Source organism: Patagioenas fasciata, chromosome 2, assembly GCF_037038585.1.
Source record: "Patagioenas fasciata isolate bPatFas1 chromosome 2, bPatFas1.hap1, whole genome shotgun sequence".
NCBI lineage: Eukaryota > Metazoa > Chordata > Aves > Columbiformes > Columbidae > Patagioenas > Patagioenas fasciata.
In genome coordinates, this window is record NC_092521.1 from 165,539,485 (window position 1) to 165,561,283 (window position 21,799).

The window sequence follows — 21,799 nt, forward strand, 5'->3', positions numbered from 1 at the left end:
CCGTAAAGCCTGAGTGTTGTTATCATTGCAGTCCCCAAGGGCACAGAACCCAACTCAACAAAACCCTCTTTGTTTTTCTGGGCAAAGGGTGAATAGCTTACTCCAGGCTAGATTGTGCTCATTCCCCTGAAAAGAAAATTGAGTTTCTCTCAGATTTTTTTTTTTTCCCATGTGGAAATCACTTAGAAGTGAGAATGTGGGAGATGTGGGTCCCCTTCTGTAGTAAAATATGGTAATCTCTGTGATATATTTATTCCATGCCATATAATGTTAGTTGTGCCCCAAAACAGAGAACATCACCTTCTTAATGGATGGGACGTGCATCTGTATTTTCCTGTGCATGTTAGAGCTGTATTGGGTACCTAACTGATGTCAGGAAATGAACTTAGGCCAGTATTTAATCATCTACATGCTGGATGTCCAGGCTGAGATATTAACTTTTACTAATATGTACTAATGATGCTTCTACAGTCACTGACAAGGGACAGGAACCTCTAGACATTGATATAACTCATCCTAAACCCCCCTAGTGCTCTCCTTACTGCAGGGTCATTAAAAATTAGCTTAGACTAGACTTTGTCTTTTTAGTTTTTAGAAATCTCATCTTTATTGAGCTGTATGTTATATTTTATGAAAGTCATGTGGATGATGAATAGATGTCAGTAAGACTCTGTTGCCCACTTGATTGCTGTGCATTACGAACATCTTGGGACTCCTCTTCGTAAGGTGGTTTGTAGTGTTATCACAAATGCTGTTTACTACCTGTCCTGGAAGATGTTTTCAAAATCGAATATTGTGTGTGTGTTCCTGTATGAGTGAGGGCAGATGCCAATGGATCATTGTGTCTGCAGTAGAAAAAAGAAAAATGCATACTATTAAATGCTTTGAGATCTTTAAAATAAGAAGGAAGACCCATTTTCGAGATAACAGGAAACACATTTTCCCCACATAGTAACTCTAAAAAAAAATATTTTATAGTACTTTGATAGACTTACTCCTTTTGTTAAAGTTAAATAATTTAATCTCAATTTCCACCACTTTCCCCCTTTTATTTTGCAAAATAACATTTCTAAACAAATACTGTTTTCAAACAAGACTTACTGTATAGAAAGGAAGAACTTGATCGCTCTTCTCCTTCTTTTTAAAAAGGAAAAAATGATGCCTTTTCGTTTGTTTGTTTTCTATCAATATAGTTTAGACTGTAAACTTAATTAACATGTTGTTCCTTGCAGGGAAATAATCTTTCAGCCAAATTTCATTTATGTTAGTTGGTGACTTTTATGGTTTCCCAGCTTTTGTAAGCACTCACAATTCCAATATATTTATATATATATATATGTACACTTATGCTGAAAAATTCTGTTGAGGATTGCAAAGTGATAAAGATTTTGCTGTTCCTGGCCTTCCATGTAACACATTAATGCAATGTCCTTTTCTGTGCAACGTTGCTCAGTTGGCTTATTTTAGAATCCCAAATTCTTACTAATTCTCTAAGAATTTTTGATGGAAAAAGAAAGCACTTTAGCTTCTGTGTACTTGTTTCAAATGCTTTTTGTCCTACAATCTCACTCTGACTCAGCATCTGTGGCAAACGTGTGTTATTCAGGGGTTATTGAAGCCAAATACAGGCTGGTGATTTGATTGTTTGAAGAATCCTAAAAAAGTACATCAATAATTTGACCTACTGGTATTTGCAGATTAGGGAAGGGAAAGTACAGAGATATATATTTTTTTAAAATTATTCTTATATGACAGCCACATCTGAGCATGTTACATATTTTGACATAAAACTGGTTTAGATCTTTATTTTAGCTTTGTTGTTTTCTAAGGGCTTGCCAGATAACTGATAATGCAAAAGGCATATTTGGATAAGATTAGAGATACTCTGAAGCTCAAGCGTATAAATTTGTTTACTTCCCCACAAATATTAAAATAGTGCTTTTTTCTTGCTGCCCTCTGGCTGAGCTGGTTTTAGTTATTATATCTCTGTTAGCAGGTTTTATGATTATTTACTCCATTACTTAAAAAGCATAACAAAATACATGTCATTTTTGCATTGCAATAGAAATGAAATTCTCATGCAATTACAGGCTAAGCTAGCCCATTTTAATTTCTCTTCCAGCAATACAGATGTGCAAAATCTAAACCTTTTCGGCCATCATGTGTTGTCTCTTATGTCTGAACTAATGCAGAAACACCAGTTGAACAAATCATATGCTAATTTAAAATAACAGTTGAATTTCACTGCATGTTTTCAGTCTATCTGCTTTGCCATCAAAATTAAATGACTATTCTCCCCATAACTGGCCACAGCTGTAGACATTCCCTTGCATATTCCATTTCCAAAACAGCTCCAGGAAAGCCACACATTCTGTACAGGTAGGCAATATTGGTGAGAATGGACTGTAAGATGCTGGAAGGCCTTTGATACCCTAAGGAAAGTAGACTAATGTGATCACATCTGTGTGTATGTATTTATTTTTCCATTCCTCCTGGTTATCTAGTAATACCTCCCCAAAATCCTGAATGCTATGGGTGGTTTCAACTAAATTTGAAATGAGGACCACATTCTCAGGCAAATTAATTTTCTGACTGTTTCATGATAATATTTAGGCAAAGATAGAGATAATGCTAACTCCCTGCAGAAAAATAAACTTCAAGTTAAGCTTAAGCCTTGTTAGACAGCAGAGTATCCAAACAGGAGCTCATCTAGGAGACACTAATCCACATGATCGATGACTAAAGCCTTGTGCTACCACTCACAAAACTTGTCAGCTTTATTTATTCATTTATTTTAAATCTAACAGCCAATTCAGGTATCTGGCAGTTCAGGATCACTGCCAATTAGAGCAGAACCTAAGGCACAAGAGCTTTGAAGTGCTTTTAAAACCCCAGATTAGTGCCTGATTTGAGGAATGCTGCAGCTTCTTGTTTCTCACTTCTCTTTGTATCAAATAATGAGACCAAATGCACAACCCTGTCTCTAAAAAGTGTGGAAAAGATAAATCGACATAACGCCAAGGTATGCTCAAGTATTAGAGGGAAGGTACCAAAAGCAAGATGTGTGAGATGTGAGGAATTTGGTTAATATCAGTGCTGCACTGTGGAGAAACGCACTGGTGAGTTGCCTGGAGATCTTTCCAGGGTTAAGCAGTTCTGTCAGACACTTGGATTTCAGACATTCTGAGACCACTAACCTGGAAAAAAAATATATATATATAAATAAAATAATGGGCTCTGTATTGCAGCTCGACCCATAAGTAAATTCACTAGTTGTGTCTGAGTGAAACGCAACTTTATTTCATCAGTTCATTTTGCTGAGGTGATCAAGCATCTTCTCTGTCTCTTTCTCTGACTTTTTCTCTCACATTTCCTTTTACATGGTCTAGTATAGAGTTTATTCTCACCCATGATATCCATATACATGTGCTGATAGCGCATAGCAGCCACGTACCCTGAGTGGTCTGGACAAGCACAGATGGGGGTGGCCAAGGCACAGCCCAGTGCCTCCTGATTTTCCATCACTGGTGTGAGGTCCCACATAAATCTTCATGTGATGAATGCCTTCATGTCTGCATTGACATACTTATTCCTTCTCCGCTTCACAGGAGCTTATTTTTTTCCTGTTTATCCAGCTGTTTACTAGCTGCATTTTAAACTCTTAGGGATTTTTGTGTGAATAAAAGGAGTAGATAGCGACCAGAAATGATAAGGTTTATTTTGCTTTGATTTTCACACTGTAACCTATTTGTTACAACATTCTGCAGATATTTTATTACAGAACACAAAGATCGAAATTTGGCTTTTCTTTCCCCTTTTGTGTCTACAGAATTTTCCTGTAACTCTGTTAATGAAATTCAAAATAACACCTTGTGAATGACAATATTTGAGAGGCAGGTCATCTTGTACTGAGCTCAGCTCCCACTGCATGGCACTGCTTACAATGGGAGGTTTTTGGATATTGAGCAATGTGAAGTGACGATCTTCCAGCTGTGTTCATGGCTTTAGGAAAAAAACCAAAAACAAAACATCAAACAGGTGCAGAAGCTGCCAGATGCCATTGTGGAATCACACCATCAAAATTATGGAAGAATGGAATCCTGAGTTTAATGTAATGTAACAATAAGTAAAAAGAAAGTGCTTGCATTTGGGGGCAGTGGGTGTTATTCTGTTTATTTTTTTCATAAGTGGAATATCTATATCTATATCTGTTGTCAAAGATGTAATGTAGAAATTCTGAACACAGTAATCCTGAGGATCAAATGAATGACATCTGTCATATATTGGAGTCACCCACAATAGCTCACAAGGGACAATATAAGATAGGTTCCACCAGTTTTGCTTTCAAGTCTCTGTTTACCTTAAGTATCACAGCAATTTGTTCTCATGGCAGAGGAATCTTGTCTTTTTCTCTCTCTTCAGTGTGTATTAGACATACAGTATTTATGTATGTTAATGTTTTCTTCAGGTAGCAGGAAAATCAAAGCAATCTAAAATAGCTGCCCCCATTTCTGACCCTACCTTTCTCCATGGAAAAGGAAACGATCTTTCTATTAACTTCAATCTGAATTAAATTTAAAGATTACTGCAATTTAATGCTACGATTTCAAGGGCTCAGAGCTACACCTCTTTTTGTTGTATGTCGTATCACAACTTTGGAAATAAGTGGAGTTATGAAAATTCAGACCATTAACCTTAGAGGAAATGCTTTGCACATCTTTATTCTATTGCACGTATATGGCTGCAGGGTGGAAATAAGGTCCTGCACTCCTTGAGAGTAAAAATAGTATACATAGTGGAAGTGATTTTTCTTTCTGGAGGTAGAAATACATTAGCAGAAGATAAATTAACTTTTTGGAAGGAAAGGATATGAGTAGGAGCTGAAAATAAAGATGTTAAAGTTAATAACTGAGGAATTCTGGTCACTTCAGGTCCTGTGCAGGCATTCATGTGGGGAAATTCATCCAAACCTGAGCAACAACCTTTTCTGAGGCTTCTGCCTAAGAACAACAATTGAGGAACAGACAGACATATGAACTCTGTGCAAAGCCTCTTTTCTGAGGCCATATTTCATGTATTGCGTGGATTTCAGCAGCTGCCACTGTTAAATATATAGGCAAAATCTGGTTTCCCCATGGGAGCCCTCCAAATCAACTCCAAGTAGATGATAGCTTAAACCAACTTTAATTCACAATTGAAAGCAAAACCAGATGACAGACCAAAACCAATGATAAGCAAAGGGTGCAGTTATCCCAAAATCAGTCAACCCTCCAACAACATTTAATAAACTGCAGGTTCAATATTGCAGTTGGGGATAATGTTACCATACAACCACACAAGAATGATGATCTACAGCCTGCACGCACTCATTCCAAGGAGAAGCCTCTCTCCCTCAAGAGTACCCTGAAGAAATAATGGCTTGGCCAGGTTGGCAACAAGGTCTCATTCAAGGATATATTCAGGAGAAATAATCACTCACCAAGGATGAGGTGAGGACTCTCATCTCCAGAAAGTCTCCTTAGATGGTGTCCCACTCCAAGGGGAGGCCTCTTATCACAGTCCCACTGTTCTGAGAAGACCACTCACAGGGGGTCTTTGGCAGGGACCCCATTTTATATCCAGGACAGACCTGAGCTGTGGTCATTATGAGAACATTCCAGAAGCTTCTCTGGGCTTGGGGAACGTGGTTGACTGAGGATCCTGTCTATTGACTGCAGGTCTTACTCGTCCTTCTCCCTCAAACAGGGGGAAGGTGTATGTGATCGTAACCACCATGGCCCAGGATGGGGCAGAGGGAGGTGATGGTCGGCATCGACCAAGGTGTGTGTGTGAGGACAACCACACTGGGGCATAAAAGGTGCTACAGGGACATCAACTGTCATTGTCACAGATGAAGTAGGATCAGTCATTGTCACAGTCATTGTCACAGATGAAGTAGGATCCAGGATTTTCAAGCCCAAACACATAATATTAGACTCCCTTAGTCAACATAGAAGGACCCTATTAAATATGGCATTCATAAATACCCCAGAAGAATACCTTTTTTTCTCCAGGATGCAAGTTTATTGATGCTTCTACCCATTTAGCAAATTAAATTTGGGAAGAGATGCTTGAACGCATCAGCCAGGACTTATTATCTTTAGTGTCGAGTAGTAACCTAAAACGCTTGGGCTTTAGTGTGGTTTTTTTGTTTGGTTGGTTTGTTTTTTGTTGTTTTTTTGTTTGTTTGTTTTTTGTTTGTTTCATTTTTGTTTGTTTGTTGTGTTTGGTTTTTTTTAATCTTGTTTTGGTGACACTAAAGAATTGTCTCTTGTTTAAATATGCAAAAGATTCTGAGTCTCAAATGTCTGCGCATTGCAGTCAGCTGCAAACAGCACAGCTGAAACATCTGGATTAGATGATCTTTTGAGGTCCCTTCCAATCCCTAACATTCTGTGATTCTGTGATCACAGCCCCAGTACCACCCAGTTCTGCATCAAGAACGTCCTTGTACCTGCCAGAGGACGTGACTGGCTTAACACTTAAGATGCCTCCTGCATGTTGTTGGGGCTGAGAACAACAGGACATGTACCATGAGGATAATAAAATCCTGAATCTGCTCTTATTTAGTAATACATCCCTTATCTGAGCAAATTTCTGTATAGCAATGGAGCAGAAAATGCTGGAGCAGAATCTGGGTCATGACAAGGCTCTGAAAGTGAGACCTGTGGCTTATCTGTCAGGGTCTGAAATACATCCAAGTCCTGCAGGTTTATTTGGAATGAAGTCACCCTTTAAGGGGGAGATCTGTTCTTAGAAGAAGGCTATCTCTATCACCACACATTGTCCCTCCTTAAATCAAATCATACCCTGCAGTGATAGAGTAAAATACAAATCTGAGAGAGGGTATGTCATCTGATGCTGTGTTTTGTTGTTTTGTTTAGTTTTCTAGTAATTTTGCTATGTTATTTTGTAACACCTCCTGCATCTGAACTTGAAACCTGTTTGAGGTTTGGCTCATGAAATATAGTATAGTCACTGGTAGGATTTTCTGACACCTCATGAACAGTGCACATGTGATAAATTCATTGCTGTATGCATATTATTCTGCTAACAGAGTAATTAGAGCAGCGTCTGGGTCCCACCTCTCTCCTACCCACATGATTGTCTCATGGACAGTCTATGTGCAGTTTAACTATCCTCATACCAAATCAAGCAAAGCAATCAGATAAGACAAATGGTAGGGTGAGGGGAAATGGCCTCAAGTTGCACCAGGGGAGGTTTAGGTTGGATATTAGGAAAAATTTCTTCATGGAAAGGGTTGTCAGGCATTAGAACAGGCTGCCCAGGGCAGTGGTGGAGTCACCATCCCTGGAAGGGTTTAAAAGATGTATAGAAGAGGTTCTTGGAGAGATGGTCTAGTGCCAGAGTTAGGTGAACAGCTGGACTCAATGATCTTAAGTGTCTCTTCCAACCAAACTGATTTTATGACTCTATGAAGGAGTAACACAGGGATAGGAGTCCCACTTTTTGCCAGAGATGGTAGCATTCTTATATCTTGGTTCATAAGAACTTTGAATTAGGGTTTATAATGGCAGAGTATTCTTGGTACAGTAATTGTTAAATAATAATATTAGCATACAAATTTTTAGGAAAGAAAAAATGTTCAAAAGAGGAAATTTTGGAAAAGTGAAAGAGGGAGATGTATGTCTGAGACACCTGCAGCTAGAACTGGTCTCAAATACATTCTTCTCATGCCAGCCCAAACCCTTTATACAGTGTGTTACCCTTTCAAAACACCATCTCTCCTTTTGCGGATCCTATCCCACAACAGTGTGGGGAGAAAACAAAACAAAACAGGAGTCTTCAGAGTTGTTTTCTAACAGGAAAGATGCACTGGGATGTAAGAAGGCTATACCTGGTCCACTGTTAGTAGGTAGCATTGCTGAATATTCTGCCCAGTATGTGATTTGGACCAAAGATCTCATAATGTGTTGCTGCTTATTTCAGTTCTCGTTCCATGTAGCTGCTGCTCTCAGCTCCTCAGAAAATGTATTTGTGTTGATGGGTCTGGATTTTTTATAGTGTGTAAAAGGAAAATCCCACTACATGTCACAGCTCATCTTAAGATGTTCTAGAGTTCAACTCTTGTGATTATAGAAAGGAATTGGGTGCGATTTTGTTTCTGTGTCTCTCAGGTTCCTGTGAAAACGTCAATTATTGCTGTGTGTCTATTGTGTTTTCACTGTGGCTATTACATGGGTCCCTGCTGATACTGAGTCTGGGTATGTGCTTCTCTTTTATGGCATATATGAAAGCAATATATTTTTATTATTCTTTTGAAAGAGCAGGAATGGGGAATTGAGGTCCAAAATTGTTCACTGCATATTCTTGAGCGGAGCACATTTGAACAGCATTAAAAACACAGGGCATGGTCCTAGTTCAGAGCTGCGTGTTCTCGGATTCTGAAAATATAGGTCATAGTGCTGAAGACGAAGGGAAAATCTCCCATTGCAAGGTATTATTTATCAAGATATATTAGTTGAGAATTTGAGTCCTTTACTTTCATAAGCCAAATACTACAGACCAGGTAATGGGGCTTCTTACATCCAGTGATGTCTAGGACATCTTTAAAAGGTATAAATTCTAAACTTACAATTGCCCAAGGCAGAAATATTGCATGTGGCTAATTTGCTGTGAAACACAAGTGAGCCAGATACATTTGCTTCATCACTGGAGGGAATTGTGTTGGTGGAATTGATCACCAGTTTGGCAATGATTTGTCTACCTAGAATTTAGTTATTCACTGTCGTGATGTAACTGCATATCACCAGACACAGTGTTTTCTGAGAATTACATTTAAATGTTACCGTTAAAGAGCTCTTGCCAGATATTTAAATACTGGTGATCAGTTGTGATTAAAACCTGTGTCCAATGATCGTCCAATACTTCTGTTGGTCTATAAAATCTGGGGTGATTAAGGCAGAAAAACACTGCACAGATACCAGTTTCCAAGAAGGGTGGGGATGAGGTTCATTAGTCCAATATCTACAGGTGCACAAGTCACCTTGGGCTCTCTACTTTAGTTCCAAGCAAGAAGAAAATGCTGACTCTAAGTGTCTTTCTCCATACCATGTTTTTTCACACATATAACTTAGACCATAACCATGGGCTGACAGAGTGTCCAAAACATCAACCGTCTGCAAAAGGAGTGTCTGTTGATGCTTCTCAGCAACACAACATTGATGAAGTCAAAAATACAGACATAAGGTATCAATTGTTAGGCAGATAATAAGAATAGAAACCCTATTTTATCAGATAACCTAATACAAGTCGCATTAGAATCATCCTCTGTAGTATAAACGCAGACTGAAGCATTACAGTGGTTAATAACTTTATACAGGAAAATTCTGAAGTATTCTGTCATTTGGAAAACTCAGTTGTTTCAATATCTTTTAGCATCCTGCAGGAAATGTTCATATAACTAGACTTTTGCATTTCTCCTTTCTCCTTTCTCCTTTCTCCTTTCTCCTTTCTCCTTTCTCCTTTCTCCCTTCGCCCTTCTCCCTTTTCCCTTCTTTCTCCCTTCCTTCTCCCTTTTCCCTTCCCTTTCTTCTTTTTTCCCCACAGAGCAGACTGCATTACCTTATAAAATTTGGATTCCAAAATAGTGAGATATTTCACACAGACATCTGTAAGCAAAGCAAAAACTTTCCTTACGCCCAAACTAGATTACTTGAATGAGACCTCAGTTACTCAACTGATCAGTGCATCATTTTATGTTGTATTTTGTATTCATATCAATGTTAAATGGCTGTGAATGTGACATAAACATGGGAAAGCATAGATACATGTGAAGGGTCTGATGGGGAGTGGCTGAGGGACCTGGGGGGTTCAGCTGGAGAACAGGAGCTGAGGGGAGACCTTCTGATCTCTGAACTGCCTGAAAGGAGCTTGGAGCATGGAGGGGGTTGGTCTCTTTTCCCAAGGAACAAGTGATAGGACAAGAGGAAATGGCCTTCAAGTTGCGCCAGGGGAGGTTTAGATTGGACACTGGGAAAAACAAAAAGGGCTGTCAGGCATTGGAACAGGCTGCCCAGGGCAGTGGTGGAGTCACCATCCCTGGAGGGGTTTATGAAAGATGTGTAGACAAGGTTCTTAGGGACATGGTTTAGTGAAAGTGTTGGGTTAATGGTTGGACTCAATGATCTTTAGGGTCTTTTCCACCCAAAACGGTTCTATGATACTGTACATCATACTCTTAACAGTCATAAGTTGGGACAGCAGAGGAACATGGCAACTCATGAACCATGGCTCTGCCAGCCCTCTCCTTACAGCCACTGCTGCACTTTCCTCCCAGGTAGTGTCTGTGGCCCAAGGACAACCACAGCTGGTCATATTTGCCTCTTAGGATGACTTTCTCTGGTAATTTGGTGGTGGTGTTTTTGATGTGTATGGCCTCACTGGCCATCATTAGGAAGGTTTCCTACATTGCCTCTCTTTGTCTCTAATCCTTTCTGGTGAGCTCCACGCTGGCTTGTCTCACTGCTGCTGCTCTGACACACCATTCAGACTGCTCCCTTCTTTCCTCCATGAATATGTACTTTAATCCCTTCCATGAGTTTTCACAGTGAAATAGTCGCAAACCACTTCAGAGACAGGAAGGAAAAAGAAAGGTTTGTTGAGAAAGTTACTCTAGGCACAGACTTTTGTGCAAAGCTTTGATTCCTTGTGGGATTTGAGTGGGTTTCTCTGTTTTTTATTTTTGTTTTATTTTTTTTTTTTCCCTTCCACTTTGGCACAATATCTAAACCAATGTCTCTTAGCACTGAAAGGAGAAGGAGGGAAATTGAGAACGAGCTTGAGTACTTCCCGTTACCACTGTTGTAATGAGCTCTTTGCCTCCGTTCTTGAGTATTGTCCCCAGTCCTAAAGCCCCTTTGGGGAATATTAGAGTGAGAGCTGTAGCACGACGCTTGCTGGAGCCGCCTGTGGGGAGGAGTGAAAGGGAGGAATGTGTGTGATAGTTGAGGGCAAATAGCTTTAATTTAATTAGTGGATTAATTAAAGCTTTCTCCCCTGGGTCGTGTATATGTGTGTGTGTGGAGAAAGTGTTTCTGCAGCCTCCTGTAGCTGTTCATCACGCATTTCTGTTCCAAGTGTGACTCAGATGGGGTTTCTATTGAACTTGCTGGGAGCCTGCACAAAACAAATTTCCTGTCTAAGATCTTTTCACTTCAGGGTTTTGTTTAAATGTAATGAAGTATAAATGGGCAAATAAAAATGAGTAATAACAAGAACTTGCCTTGCAAATGAATGTGGTATCTGGCAGCAAGAGAAATGCAGAACTCCAAAAAGCTTCTGTTTCCCAGCAGCCCCGCAGTGAGAGAAGTTTTGTGTTAGCACAGATTCCCTCGACCTTCGCTCACTGAAACTCATCAAGAGGTTTTTTCAATGTAATAAACCATTCAAGGACACTTGGTAGCCTTGACTCTGCATACTTTACATAGATCAAGAGGAAAGCAGACTAAGGCCAACAGTGTCCTGGGCTGTATTAACAAGACCACAACTAGTAGATCCAGGGAAGTGATTATCACCTCTATGCAGCACTTGCTGGACCACTTCTAGAATATTACATTCCATTTTAGGCTTCTCAGTATATGAAATATGTTGGTCAATGAAAGCGAGCTCAGAGGAGGGCCACAAGACGTCCTGTGAGGAGACGATGATGAAAATGGGCCTGTTTAGCTGGTGGAAGTAGTGATGTTTTGGAACTTAATAGCAGCCTTACAGTGCCTGTGAGGAGATCATCAAGAAGAAAAAGAAAGACTCATAATCATGGTCCATGGCAGGAGAAAAATGGACTATGGGCATAGAAGAGGCCCTTTTACCCCAAGTAAATTTGAGTATTGGAGAGAGTTGCACAGAGAGGTTGTGCAATTTTCATTCTTGGAGGTCTCCAAACCTCAGATAGAAAAAGCCCTGAAAAACCTGGACTGATCCAATTACTGACCCTCCTTTGAGCAGGAGGTTGAACTGGAGACTTCTAACCTGAACTATCCTGTGGCTCCATGAATCTGTCTGAAAGGTATGTCATAGATAGTTGCCATGGTCTTGCAGTCAACAGAGGCAAGGATGTCTGCGTGAAGGCAAAGCTCTAAACACAAATTCTGTAGACCAAGAAAAATAAGATTAAGACAGCTTTAGGCTATCTTTTATATCCTGTTGGTTTTGGGTTGTTCTGACACCTGGTACAGCCTTCCAACTCTAGTATAAATGGAATATTTCTGTGTTCCACTACTGCTAGAAGACTGAGAGTTGTGCCTTTTCCAGAAATCCTCTGGACATAATAGGGGAGTAGAACAAGCCTTTCTCTGTTGCTGTTGCAAAAGGCAACTCCAAGTATGAGGCAACTCTGAGGATGATAATCAGGGACCTTCTTATGTATCAGCTCTATTCAGAGTTCAGGTAGGAACCTTTCGGCTTCAGACTAGTTTTATTTTGCCAAGACAGAAAACTGCTTTAACAGAGGAAATCTGAGAGCTGGACAAGCAAAATCATCGTCACGTACAAGCTTACCCCGTTGGATCAGTGGTTCCTCAGATCAGATGAAGAGTGCATCCTAGAGTAGTCTAAATTAAAGAATTCCTCTTTCAGGTCCTTCATTGCAGGCATTCAGCTGAATCTGAACACCATATCCCAGACTGCTGTAAATATAACTCCGCATTTCTCAGCCAGACATAATATGTTAACAAGGGCAGATCTTACCCTCCAACTTCCTGTTCAGTCACTTTTAGATATTAATCAAATCATCTGATCTGTTGTGCAGAATCTGCACAAAATGCAATCTGGCCACAGAGCCCAGAGGAAAAAAAACACTCATTACTTATCCTCCTTTACCAATCACAAGCTCCACCAATTTACATATGCACTACTTGCCTGTAACTCCTGTTCAAAGAATTTCTGCTTGCTGAGGCAACCACTCATGGAGGCTTGGCTAAAGTATGGATCTACACTGGGTTGTTCTATTGCCAACAATTTTGCCACGTTCAAGAGTTGGAGAGTGCCCATGGAAGCAATTGACTGTGCAAGTCCTGCATCACTGGTGTCCCACAGTGAGTCCACACAACCCATTTTTGCTCCAAACTAAAAGCTTTTGGAGGGGTGAGAATCTTCCCATGGAGTTTCGGTCAGATTTTCGAGGGGGTAGACCTTGATTTGGACACTTACATTGCGTTGCTCTTGAGTACTTTTGAAAATAGTGGGTTGCAATAAGTTGCAATGTTGCAATGTTGACAGGCAACTGTCAGCTTTTCAGCCCTAAGTTGACTTCCAAGGAATGAAGTAGAAAGACATCTAGCTTGTGTTATTCGGAGTTGTACTTCTAGGAGTTTTACTTTTGGAGAAGAAAGTCTGAGGAAGAATGGAAGAAAGACATTTTATATTACAAAATAGCAACCAGAAAGGGCTATTGAACATTTTGTTTTACCTCAAGCACATTACGTCTAGAAAGATTTTTAAACACTTTTCCAATGAGTGGTTGCGTCCTGCTGGTACAAGGCTTTGAGAAACATTGCTTGCTATTGCCTGCTGTTAGGGATAGAATAAAGGTGTACTTTGGTTTACCCCCAGATGTCAGTCCCTGTGGAAGTCATCAACTATACTGAGAATTCCTCACCGTGCTCAAAGAGAGATTTTTCGACTGATCTCCAAGATAAAAAAACAGTTCAGGCAGACTCAAAAATGGGTTTACCTCATGTTGCATAACATGTCTTTTATCCAGAATTACCACTTCAGAGGGTATGCACTGAGTGAAGGGAACTGTTGATTATGCTGCTGCTGTTTTCTAATCTGCAGGGAGACATGCATCTCCCCAGGAGACATCAGTGTTAGAAGGTAACCATATCTTAAATTCATGTAAGCCACTTTGAAAGGGATCAATGCCTTTTTTTAGCAGTGTGTGCTGTTTGTGGTGTTGGTGTCTTTGGTTGGTTGATTTTGGTTTTGATATTGTGGTTTTTGTTTGTTTGATTGTTTGATGTATGTTTGTCTGTGTGTTTGGTTGGTTGGTTTGGTTTGGTTTGGTTTTCAAGTTTGGTTTGGTTTGGTTTGTTTTTTTTCTCTGCACAATTTGACTAAAGCATGGTGTCAAAACTATGCTACAGATTGTACAAATGTGCCTTGATTTGAATAAGTTTCTAGTAACCTTCCCGTTTCACTTGGTCGAAAGGGTTTTGAAATTACAGTAGCTTGGGTGCCAATTACGCAGGCAGACAAAAAACAATCAAGTAACAACGTTAAGACCTTCCTGGAGACAACTCGTTTGACTGCCAAGCCAATGTTGTGGGTACCAGTCATGATGTAAATCACTTCTGAAAAAATCCCTCCCAAACATCTATTTTTAACACAATGTTTTGCAAGTTTTGGCCCTGGTTTGACCAGTTTGAATCCCTTGATAAGGGATTAAATCTAGTAATGTTTTTGTGACAAGTAAGCTTCTTTCTGCGTTGCTCACATGATAATGTATCATTTTTAAAGCTAACTTTTTAAAACTGAAATTCATATTAGAAATAGTAAAAAGTGTCATTCAGTATGAAGTGAATATTCTAATATAACTAGGGGTTAAGCTCTTGCATTACTTTAGAGACAACACTTAGATAAAACATGAATCAGACTCTATTTCATCTCTATGTTGATGCAAAACACTTATCACGAGGGATTTAATGGAAGTTTTTTTGATGTTGTTTTTTCTTTGCTTTTTCTTATCTGTATTTCTTTACCCCTCTTCTTATTGTCATGGTATTTGATATGACATATCCTGAATGGAGTGGAAGTATTCTCATTCACTTCTGCAAAAAAAGAATCAGGACTTTACAGGCGTAATACAGAAATGAAGAAGAGGAAAGAACAGCTAATAATTCTGAATTGCTATATTTGATCAGGTCTTTGTAGAAAAGAAAATGTCAATCAAATTGCACAGTTCGTTATCACATCTTTACGATGACTTCAAAACATATTTTCTAATCTTGAAGTTTCTCAAGAATACTGGTGACTTTTCTCACTTCTGTGGATCGAGTGGGTTAACTTGTGTAGTGAAATAATCTTTTAAAGCAATGATGAATGTTCTTACAGAGAGCAAAACAAGGAGAACAGTATTTTTTGAATGATTGTATGTAGTCAAAGGCAGTTCAGGTTACTCAGCTGGACCATTCTGCACTGTTGGCCCACAGGATGATTATTTCGGATAACACTGAGAGCTCTTTCAATGCCCAGCTTTGATGTGTTAAAAAAATTCCAAATCCTTCCAGCCACCCAACCTTCTATCCCTATTTGTATCTTTATCAGTGATTATACATGTGGCACAAAGATAATGACCAATTCATAGAGAATGCCCTGGTTTTGCTCTCAGAAGACATTCTACCACTTGATATAACTGAGAAAATTATTAAAGTGCTGGAACATAAATGTCTTTTGCCATTAGATGTAACCTGCAGTGTCCAAAATATCCTGACAAAGGGCAAACATAAAGGCTAAGGCAGCCAGCAAGCAACTGGAGGTCAAGTGAGATGCCCAAAGGCACATCAAATGGTCTAGACATCTGTGCTTAGACTTCTGACCTGCTCCCTTTGGGTATAGCTGTATGTTGGTGCCATACACACAGTACATATCAGGACAGTTACCTAAGCATGGTGTTCAGTTTGATTTCACATCCCTTGTTCAATAGTAGAAGCGTTTAGGAAACCTCTTCTTAGTGTGGTCCAGTCCTGTTCTCTCAGCTGCCTAATCACAGCCTTGTTCTGTGCTTTATTGCCTTTCCACTGTAGACGTCTTGGGGAAAGGAAGAAGTTGCTCTCGAAGTTACCTTCACCTGTCTTGCTCCCAGCGCTTGATATACTTGAACCAAAACAAGGAGAAAGAAAGCTTATTTAAATTCCCATCTGAAATAACCTGGCAACAAGTATTTATTTCCATGAGGAGGGAAGTGTCTGGTATCTTTCTGATCTGCGCAGTTCCTCACATGTGTTTCCTTCCCTGGAGCATCCATATGTTTGAGCAATGCCTTGCTTAAACGTGTGACTCCAAAATTTGATAATCTGATATCCACATATAGCTAGGGCAGGTCTGGAAGCAGTACAGATGTGTTCACCTCATCCTCTGCTCAGGTTTATGTATTAACAATGGCTTTCTTAATGGAACAAGTCACAATAAAGCAGCACCTTGAGAGTGTATGTCAGAGAATATATATAGGTTATAACATAATAAACTGATTGTTATTAATGTTACCATAATGTCAAGGGAACAGAAAGGAGTTAAGTGCTAGAAGTTATGCACAACACATGCCCTTTTATCTCTGTGGTTGCCACCTTAATATAAATAAATGAGGAAAAATGAAAATTCTCAAATTTTCTTGCATACCTATATTGTCTTAGCTAGCTGTGTTTGTCTTGTTGTGTTGTCTCAGAACCAAACAGACATTGATTTTATTTACACTATTTGTATCTATACAAATACTTTCCTTTTCAAAACTGGCATGAGTTTATCTCCTTCATTCCATTAAGATAATTTTTTTCTGGAAAAAAAAAAAAGAGTGAGCTTCATACACTATCCACTTGGTTTCTTGATTTTCCTACTACATGTGTCAAAATATTCTTTAACTGCACATATCACTGATATCTTCTGGGAAACTGAAACCAGACTGTCTCTGCTGAACACAGGAAATTGCAAATGTCCTTGAGGCAAAAGAAATGAAATCAGGAGGCCATGAAGTTCAAGCTTACGCTTCCATTTGAATTGTGCTCTGCTGTTCAGTTGTTGAAGAACTGACTCGACAGATTAAAGGCTCTACCAGCACATAGTTAATGGAGAAACAAGAAACATGTTGATCCATCCAGGAAAACATGGTCACGTTAACGCATCTCTGCATTCAACAGAGAAGCCTTCTGTTATAAACAAGACAAACCTGGCTTTATTATCTCAGATAAGGCATTGCTAGTTAGTGGAGATGACAGGCAGCTTCTAGTCTCTCCTCTGGTGCTGAGGTTTTCTGTCTCAGTTTCTGTATTCCCCAATATTATTTTTTTTGAAGTCAGCTGATGAAGAGTATGTAACTCTATATAACTTCACATAACATCATAAAGATGGTTATAATAAGCCACATGAAAATATCCTGTCAATGGTGAGAGCTTAAGGAAGGCTGCAGGGATGGGTGAAGCACATCACTCCAGTTCTCTCTCTGTGCCCAGCAGTCTGCATTAAAAATATCTCCTGAGCCAGACTTACTAAGCTACAATTGATGAAATTTAGTCAGTTTAGTGAGGTATGTATGACCAGATATGCCTGTCTGCAAGGAAAACAATAAAATCTGAGCTTTTAACCTTAGGCTTTCTTTATAATCAATCAAGTCCTGACTTTGATTTACCTCTTACTGAAGAAGACAACAAAAGTTCTAAGGATAAATCACACTCCTTCATCCTTTTGCTACTGATTGAATCTAAACCCTCTTCTCAAACGCCTAGGGTTACCCTATAGGGCGTAAAAAGTTGCGCATCATGGGTTTCTTGTTCTCAGACTTTAGTATAGTTTGCGGGACTTTGCATACATACATACGTACATATTTATATATGTTTTGAACTCCTTTAGCATTTAACATCCGCAATATCAAGCTGAAAAGAGTTCTGCAGGTTAACAAGAAGTGTGTGAACCATTTCTTTTTGTTTATTCATCTCCTCCTTGTATAATTATTAAATAAGAATAATGATAATAATGTTGATTTTTATTATTATATGGCAGCTTTTCTAATCTACACATACTAAACAGTATCGAAACTGCCACATTCAGTTACTGAGACAACTGCTGGACACTCCTTTAGACCTGAGCAACTGCTAAGAGTGAGCCAGTACTAGCAACAGAAGCCTGAATTACTTGCTATTTCTCTTTTTATCTTTTTAAAAGATATGCTGAGAACCTGAATGTCAGCCAATGCAATTTCCCCAATCTTTGGCAAGGTTTAGGAAATGATGTAGCGAAAGCCCTTATGTTCTTGGGAGATCCCAGAGACTGGTGACTATATATATATGTATATATATATATATTTTCCAGGCTCTTGACAGCCCTTAGAACAGGACAGTGTTTGTTTTGAAAATAAACAAATCTAATATGGTTGTGCCTGGTATACCCCATGGGGAAAATAGCTGAAATTTATTACTGGGATCTTGGAGATGAAATTATAGCATTATCATTTCCTACAAATGGTGAGTAAATGAGTAAAGTTGGAGCTCGTTAGGAAACCATCTCTGTCTTTGAAATAGGGGTGGTTGGCTTTTAATTGTTTCAAAGTTAAAAGTGTGCAAATGACTCTCTGCCTCCACACACACAAAAGCACAACACAAGCACCACCAAACTACCCTGTTTCCCTGAAAATAAGACCTATGCCAAAAATAAGCCCTAGAATGATTATTCAGGATTTTGAGGATGCTTGGAATATAAGCCCTACTCCAAAAATAAGCCCTAGTTGCTTCTCATTAAAAACTCAATTTAAATAGTGTCCAGACAGCTGTACATGTAAAAAAGTAATAAGTTTTGGAGCAAAAACTCATATATGACCCTGTCTTATTTTCAGGAAAACAGGGTAGGATTATGTGTGCCTTGAGATTTACTGTGTGTATTGAGTATTACACACAAGTAATCATAAGTGTGTGTGTTTCGGGCTAGACATGAAGAAATTTTTTACAGTGAAGGTGGTGAAACCCTGGCCCAGGTTGCTCAGAGAGGTGGTGGATGCCCCATCCCTGGAGACATCCCAGGCCAGGCTGGGATGTCTCTGAACAACCTGAGCTGGGTGAAGATGTCCCTGCTCATGGCAGGAGTGGCACTGGATGAGCTTGGAAGGTGCCTTCCAACCCAAACTATTTTATTATGTGCTGTCAGTTCAATGCATTGGTCACCCAAACCATTCCTTTCATTCCCACTGTGCCCTTGTTGCCAGGAAGGCCAATGGTACCTGGGGTGTATTAGAAGGGGGTGGTCAGTAGATCAGAGAGGTTCTCCTGCCCCTCTGCTCTGCCCTGGGGAGACCACACCTGGAATATTGTGTCCAGTTGTGGCCCCTCAGTTCCAGAAGGACAGGGAACTGCTGCAGAGAGTCCAGCGCAGGGCAACAAAGATGCTGAAGGGAGTGGAGCATCCCCCGTGTAAGGAAAGGCTGAGGGAGCTGGGGCTCTTTGGTTTGGAGAAGTGCAGACTGAGGGGTGACCTCATTAATGTTTACAGATATATAAAGGGTGAGTGTCAGGAGGATGGAGCCAGGCTCTTCTCGGTGACAACCAATGGCAGGACAGTGGGTAATGGGTACAAACTGGAACACAAGAGATTCCACGTAAATTTGAGAAGGACCTTCTTCTCAGTGAGGGTGTCAGAGCCTGGCCCAGGCTGCCCAGGGAGGTTGTGGAGTCTCCTTCTCTGCAGACATTCAAACCCGCCTGGACACCTTCCTGTGGAACCTCAGCTGGGTGTTCCTGCTCCGGTGGGGGGATTGGACTCGATGAGCTTTTGAAGTCCCTTCCAATCCCTGACATTCTGTGATTCTGTGTGATTCTGTTGGGATGTGAGGGAAGTTGAACTTTGCAGAGAGGGCTCCAAAATAAACTGAAATAGGCTGAATTCGGGTATTGCTTTCCCTGTGTGCTTGTTCCTGCTTGGCAGTTAAGGGAAAACAGACCACTTCTGTAAAACACTCTACTTCCCCTCTAGTTCTCTGTCATCAAGAATGAAGGAAAAGGGGATGGGAAATATGAAACAGCAAAATTGCTTGCAGAGAATGAGGGTGACCTATCCCGTCTTCAAGCAGTGCACTGATTTTCACGGTGCTTTCCATGGAGCGTGATTTGAACCTTAGCCATGCCCCTATAAATGATCTAATAAAAGCTGAGATTGTCTTGCCCTTGAATTGATATCACCTGGTCACTTTCTGCAACAGGAATGAAATCTCATATTGATTTCTGGGAATGGGTCTTGTTCTTATTTTGTTGCTGCTTTGGGATTGCTTGCATTCTATTGACTGCAATTTTCCTGTTATAAACTCTTGATTTTTAATTTTTCTTTTAAACCCACTCCTTTTTTTTTTTTTTTTTCCTCATAGTGGGCAACCTTAGAGTCTTAAAGATAGGGGAAAAAATTGGATCAAGTCACTTCAGTTTAATTGGCATTGCACTTTCTTTTGGCAAGAAAGTTGCCTTGGATTCATTGGGAGTAAAGGAAGAAGGGAACATTAAGGAATGGATAGGTTGAAAGACTGGAAGAGCTTTTAATTTGGTTTTGAGTCCTGAGCGAGTTTATTGGACTGTGCAAGACTCATAAGAAACTGGTGTAATATTGAACTGAGCCTTAATTGATTTCTGATTCCTCTTTAAAATATTGCTTTGTTTAGAGATACCTTTATTTCAGCCTTATATGAGGAAGGAATACAATAAAATAAACCAAGCATATTAGAAATTACACTTTAATAGAGAGACCAACATTTTCTCTCATTTCTAATGATGTTTTTATTTCTTTTTCTTTTTGGAATGAGACCTCAATACTTACTGATGTTTCGACTTAAATTCATTAGTTATTTTAAGTTTGTAATTGTTCTTTCTCCGCATTTTTTCCCCCATGTTTCAGGTTACAGCAACCCATTCCAACTGCATCATTAAAAAGGAGCAAGAGACTTGTCTGGAGAAGATACGGAGGGCAGCTGCCCTGAACCCTCTCAATGACTCTTCTCCAGGTGAGTTCCAACTTGGTATAAATCACATATGTTGAACTGATGGTTTCTAAACCTTTCCTATCATGTCTGCAGGGCTTTCCAGCAACATCAATGCAAACATCTTACTGTAAAAGGTGCGGTCACTGCAGTTGAATTGAGCATGTACAAACATTATAACGACAAAAAAATCAATAAATGGGGATGTACCAGAACAATTGCTGGTTATTATCAGAGGTCAGGACTTTGCTGCGGTACTTTAGGTGATGCAGTGTCATGTACCTACAAAATTAATCCAAAAGGAAAAAAAAGAAATGAAAGAAAAAAGAAACACTGTGCCTGGAAAGGCTTTGATAATGTTGATGTCTTCTGTTGGTGCAAGTGACAACAACTGTCATGGACTGGACATAAGATTAAGTGCATCACAGGTCTGGTCTGTAACAGCTCATTCCGCATCATCGGCTCCGTCTTAATTTGTGCCTCTCTCTCACATGATCTGAAGACCTTTACAGGGATTAACATTGTGATGACTGTAATCTTGATAAAGAATACTTGTGTTATTGCTGAGATAAGAAACTGAGGCAGCAAGCAAAGAAGAAATTAATAGTTTAATATCCTGTCTCATTTCCTACTGACTGCAGCAGGAGCTTCCTATGGCCAGCATGAATGAGAGAAGGGCAAAGAATGACAAAGAAACTAATTGAAAATCACGGTCTGTTTTCTGAGTCCTGTTCAAAATGCTTCTACAGTGACTAGAATTGGTAAAATTGTGGAGAAAAGCAGATAAAACACATTGCATGAGTGAGTAAAGATGGGCGATTTCACTTTTCCTTGCCACGTATTTTAGCTCAGAAGCAAGGGAGGGCAGGATGCAGATCTGTGTGTTATCAGAGCATCCTCTGAAGCAAACCGTTCTTGCTTTTTAGCTGCTAGGAGTATTTCCATCAGAGTCCTGCTATTAATCTCATACATAAGCTCATTTTTGTTCTGCTTCCCAGCTTTGGGCAAAGGAGCTGTGTGGTTTGGTGGAACTGGGGAAAAGCATGTAATTCAGACAGTTCATTTCAGCCCCAGGGGTGT

The 21,799-nt window shown here is 39.8% G+C and overlaps 1 protein-coding gene across 12 annotated transcripts in view; it reads left to right on the forward strand.

Annotated features, from left to right (window-relative positions):
* Positions 1-21,799, forward strand: part of ADCYAP1R1 (ADCYAP receptor type I) — a 155,490-nt gene that overhangs the window by 40,494 nt on the left and 93,197 nt on the right. For all 12 annotated transcript variants that reach the window (XM_065830008.2, XM_071805382.1, XM_071805375.1 and 9 more), the window contains one exon: positions 20,638-20,743. In XM_065830008.2, the coding sequence (XP_065686080.1) occupies positions 20,638-20,743 (106 nt within the window). The remainder of the gene's footprint in view (positions 1-20,637; positions 20,744-21,799) is intronic.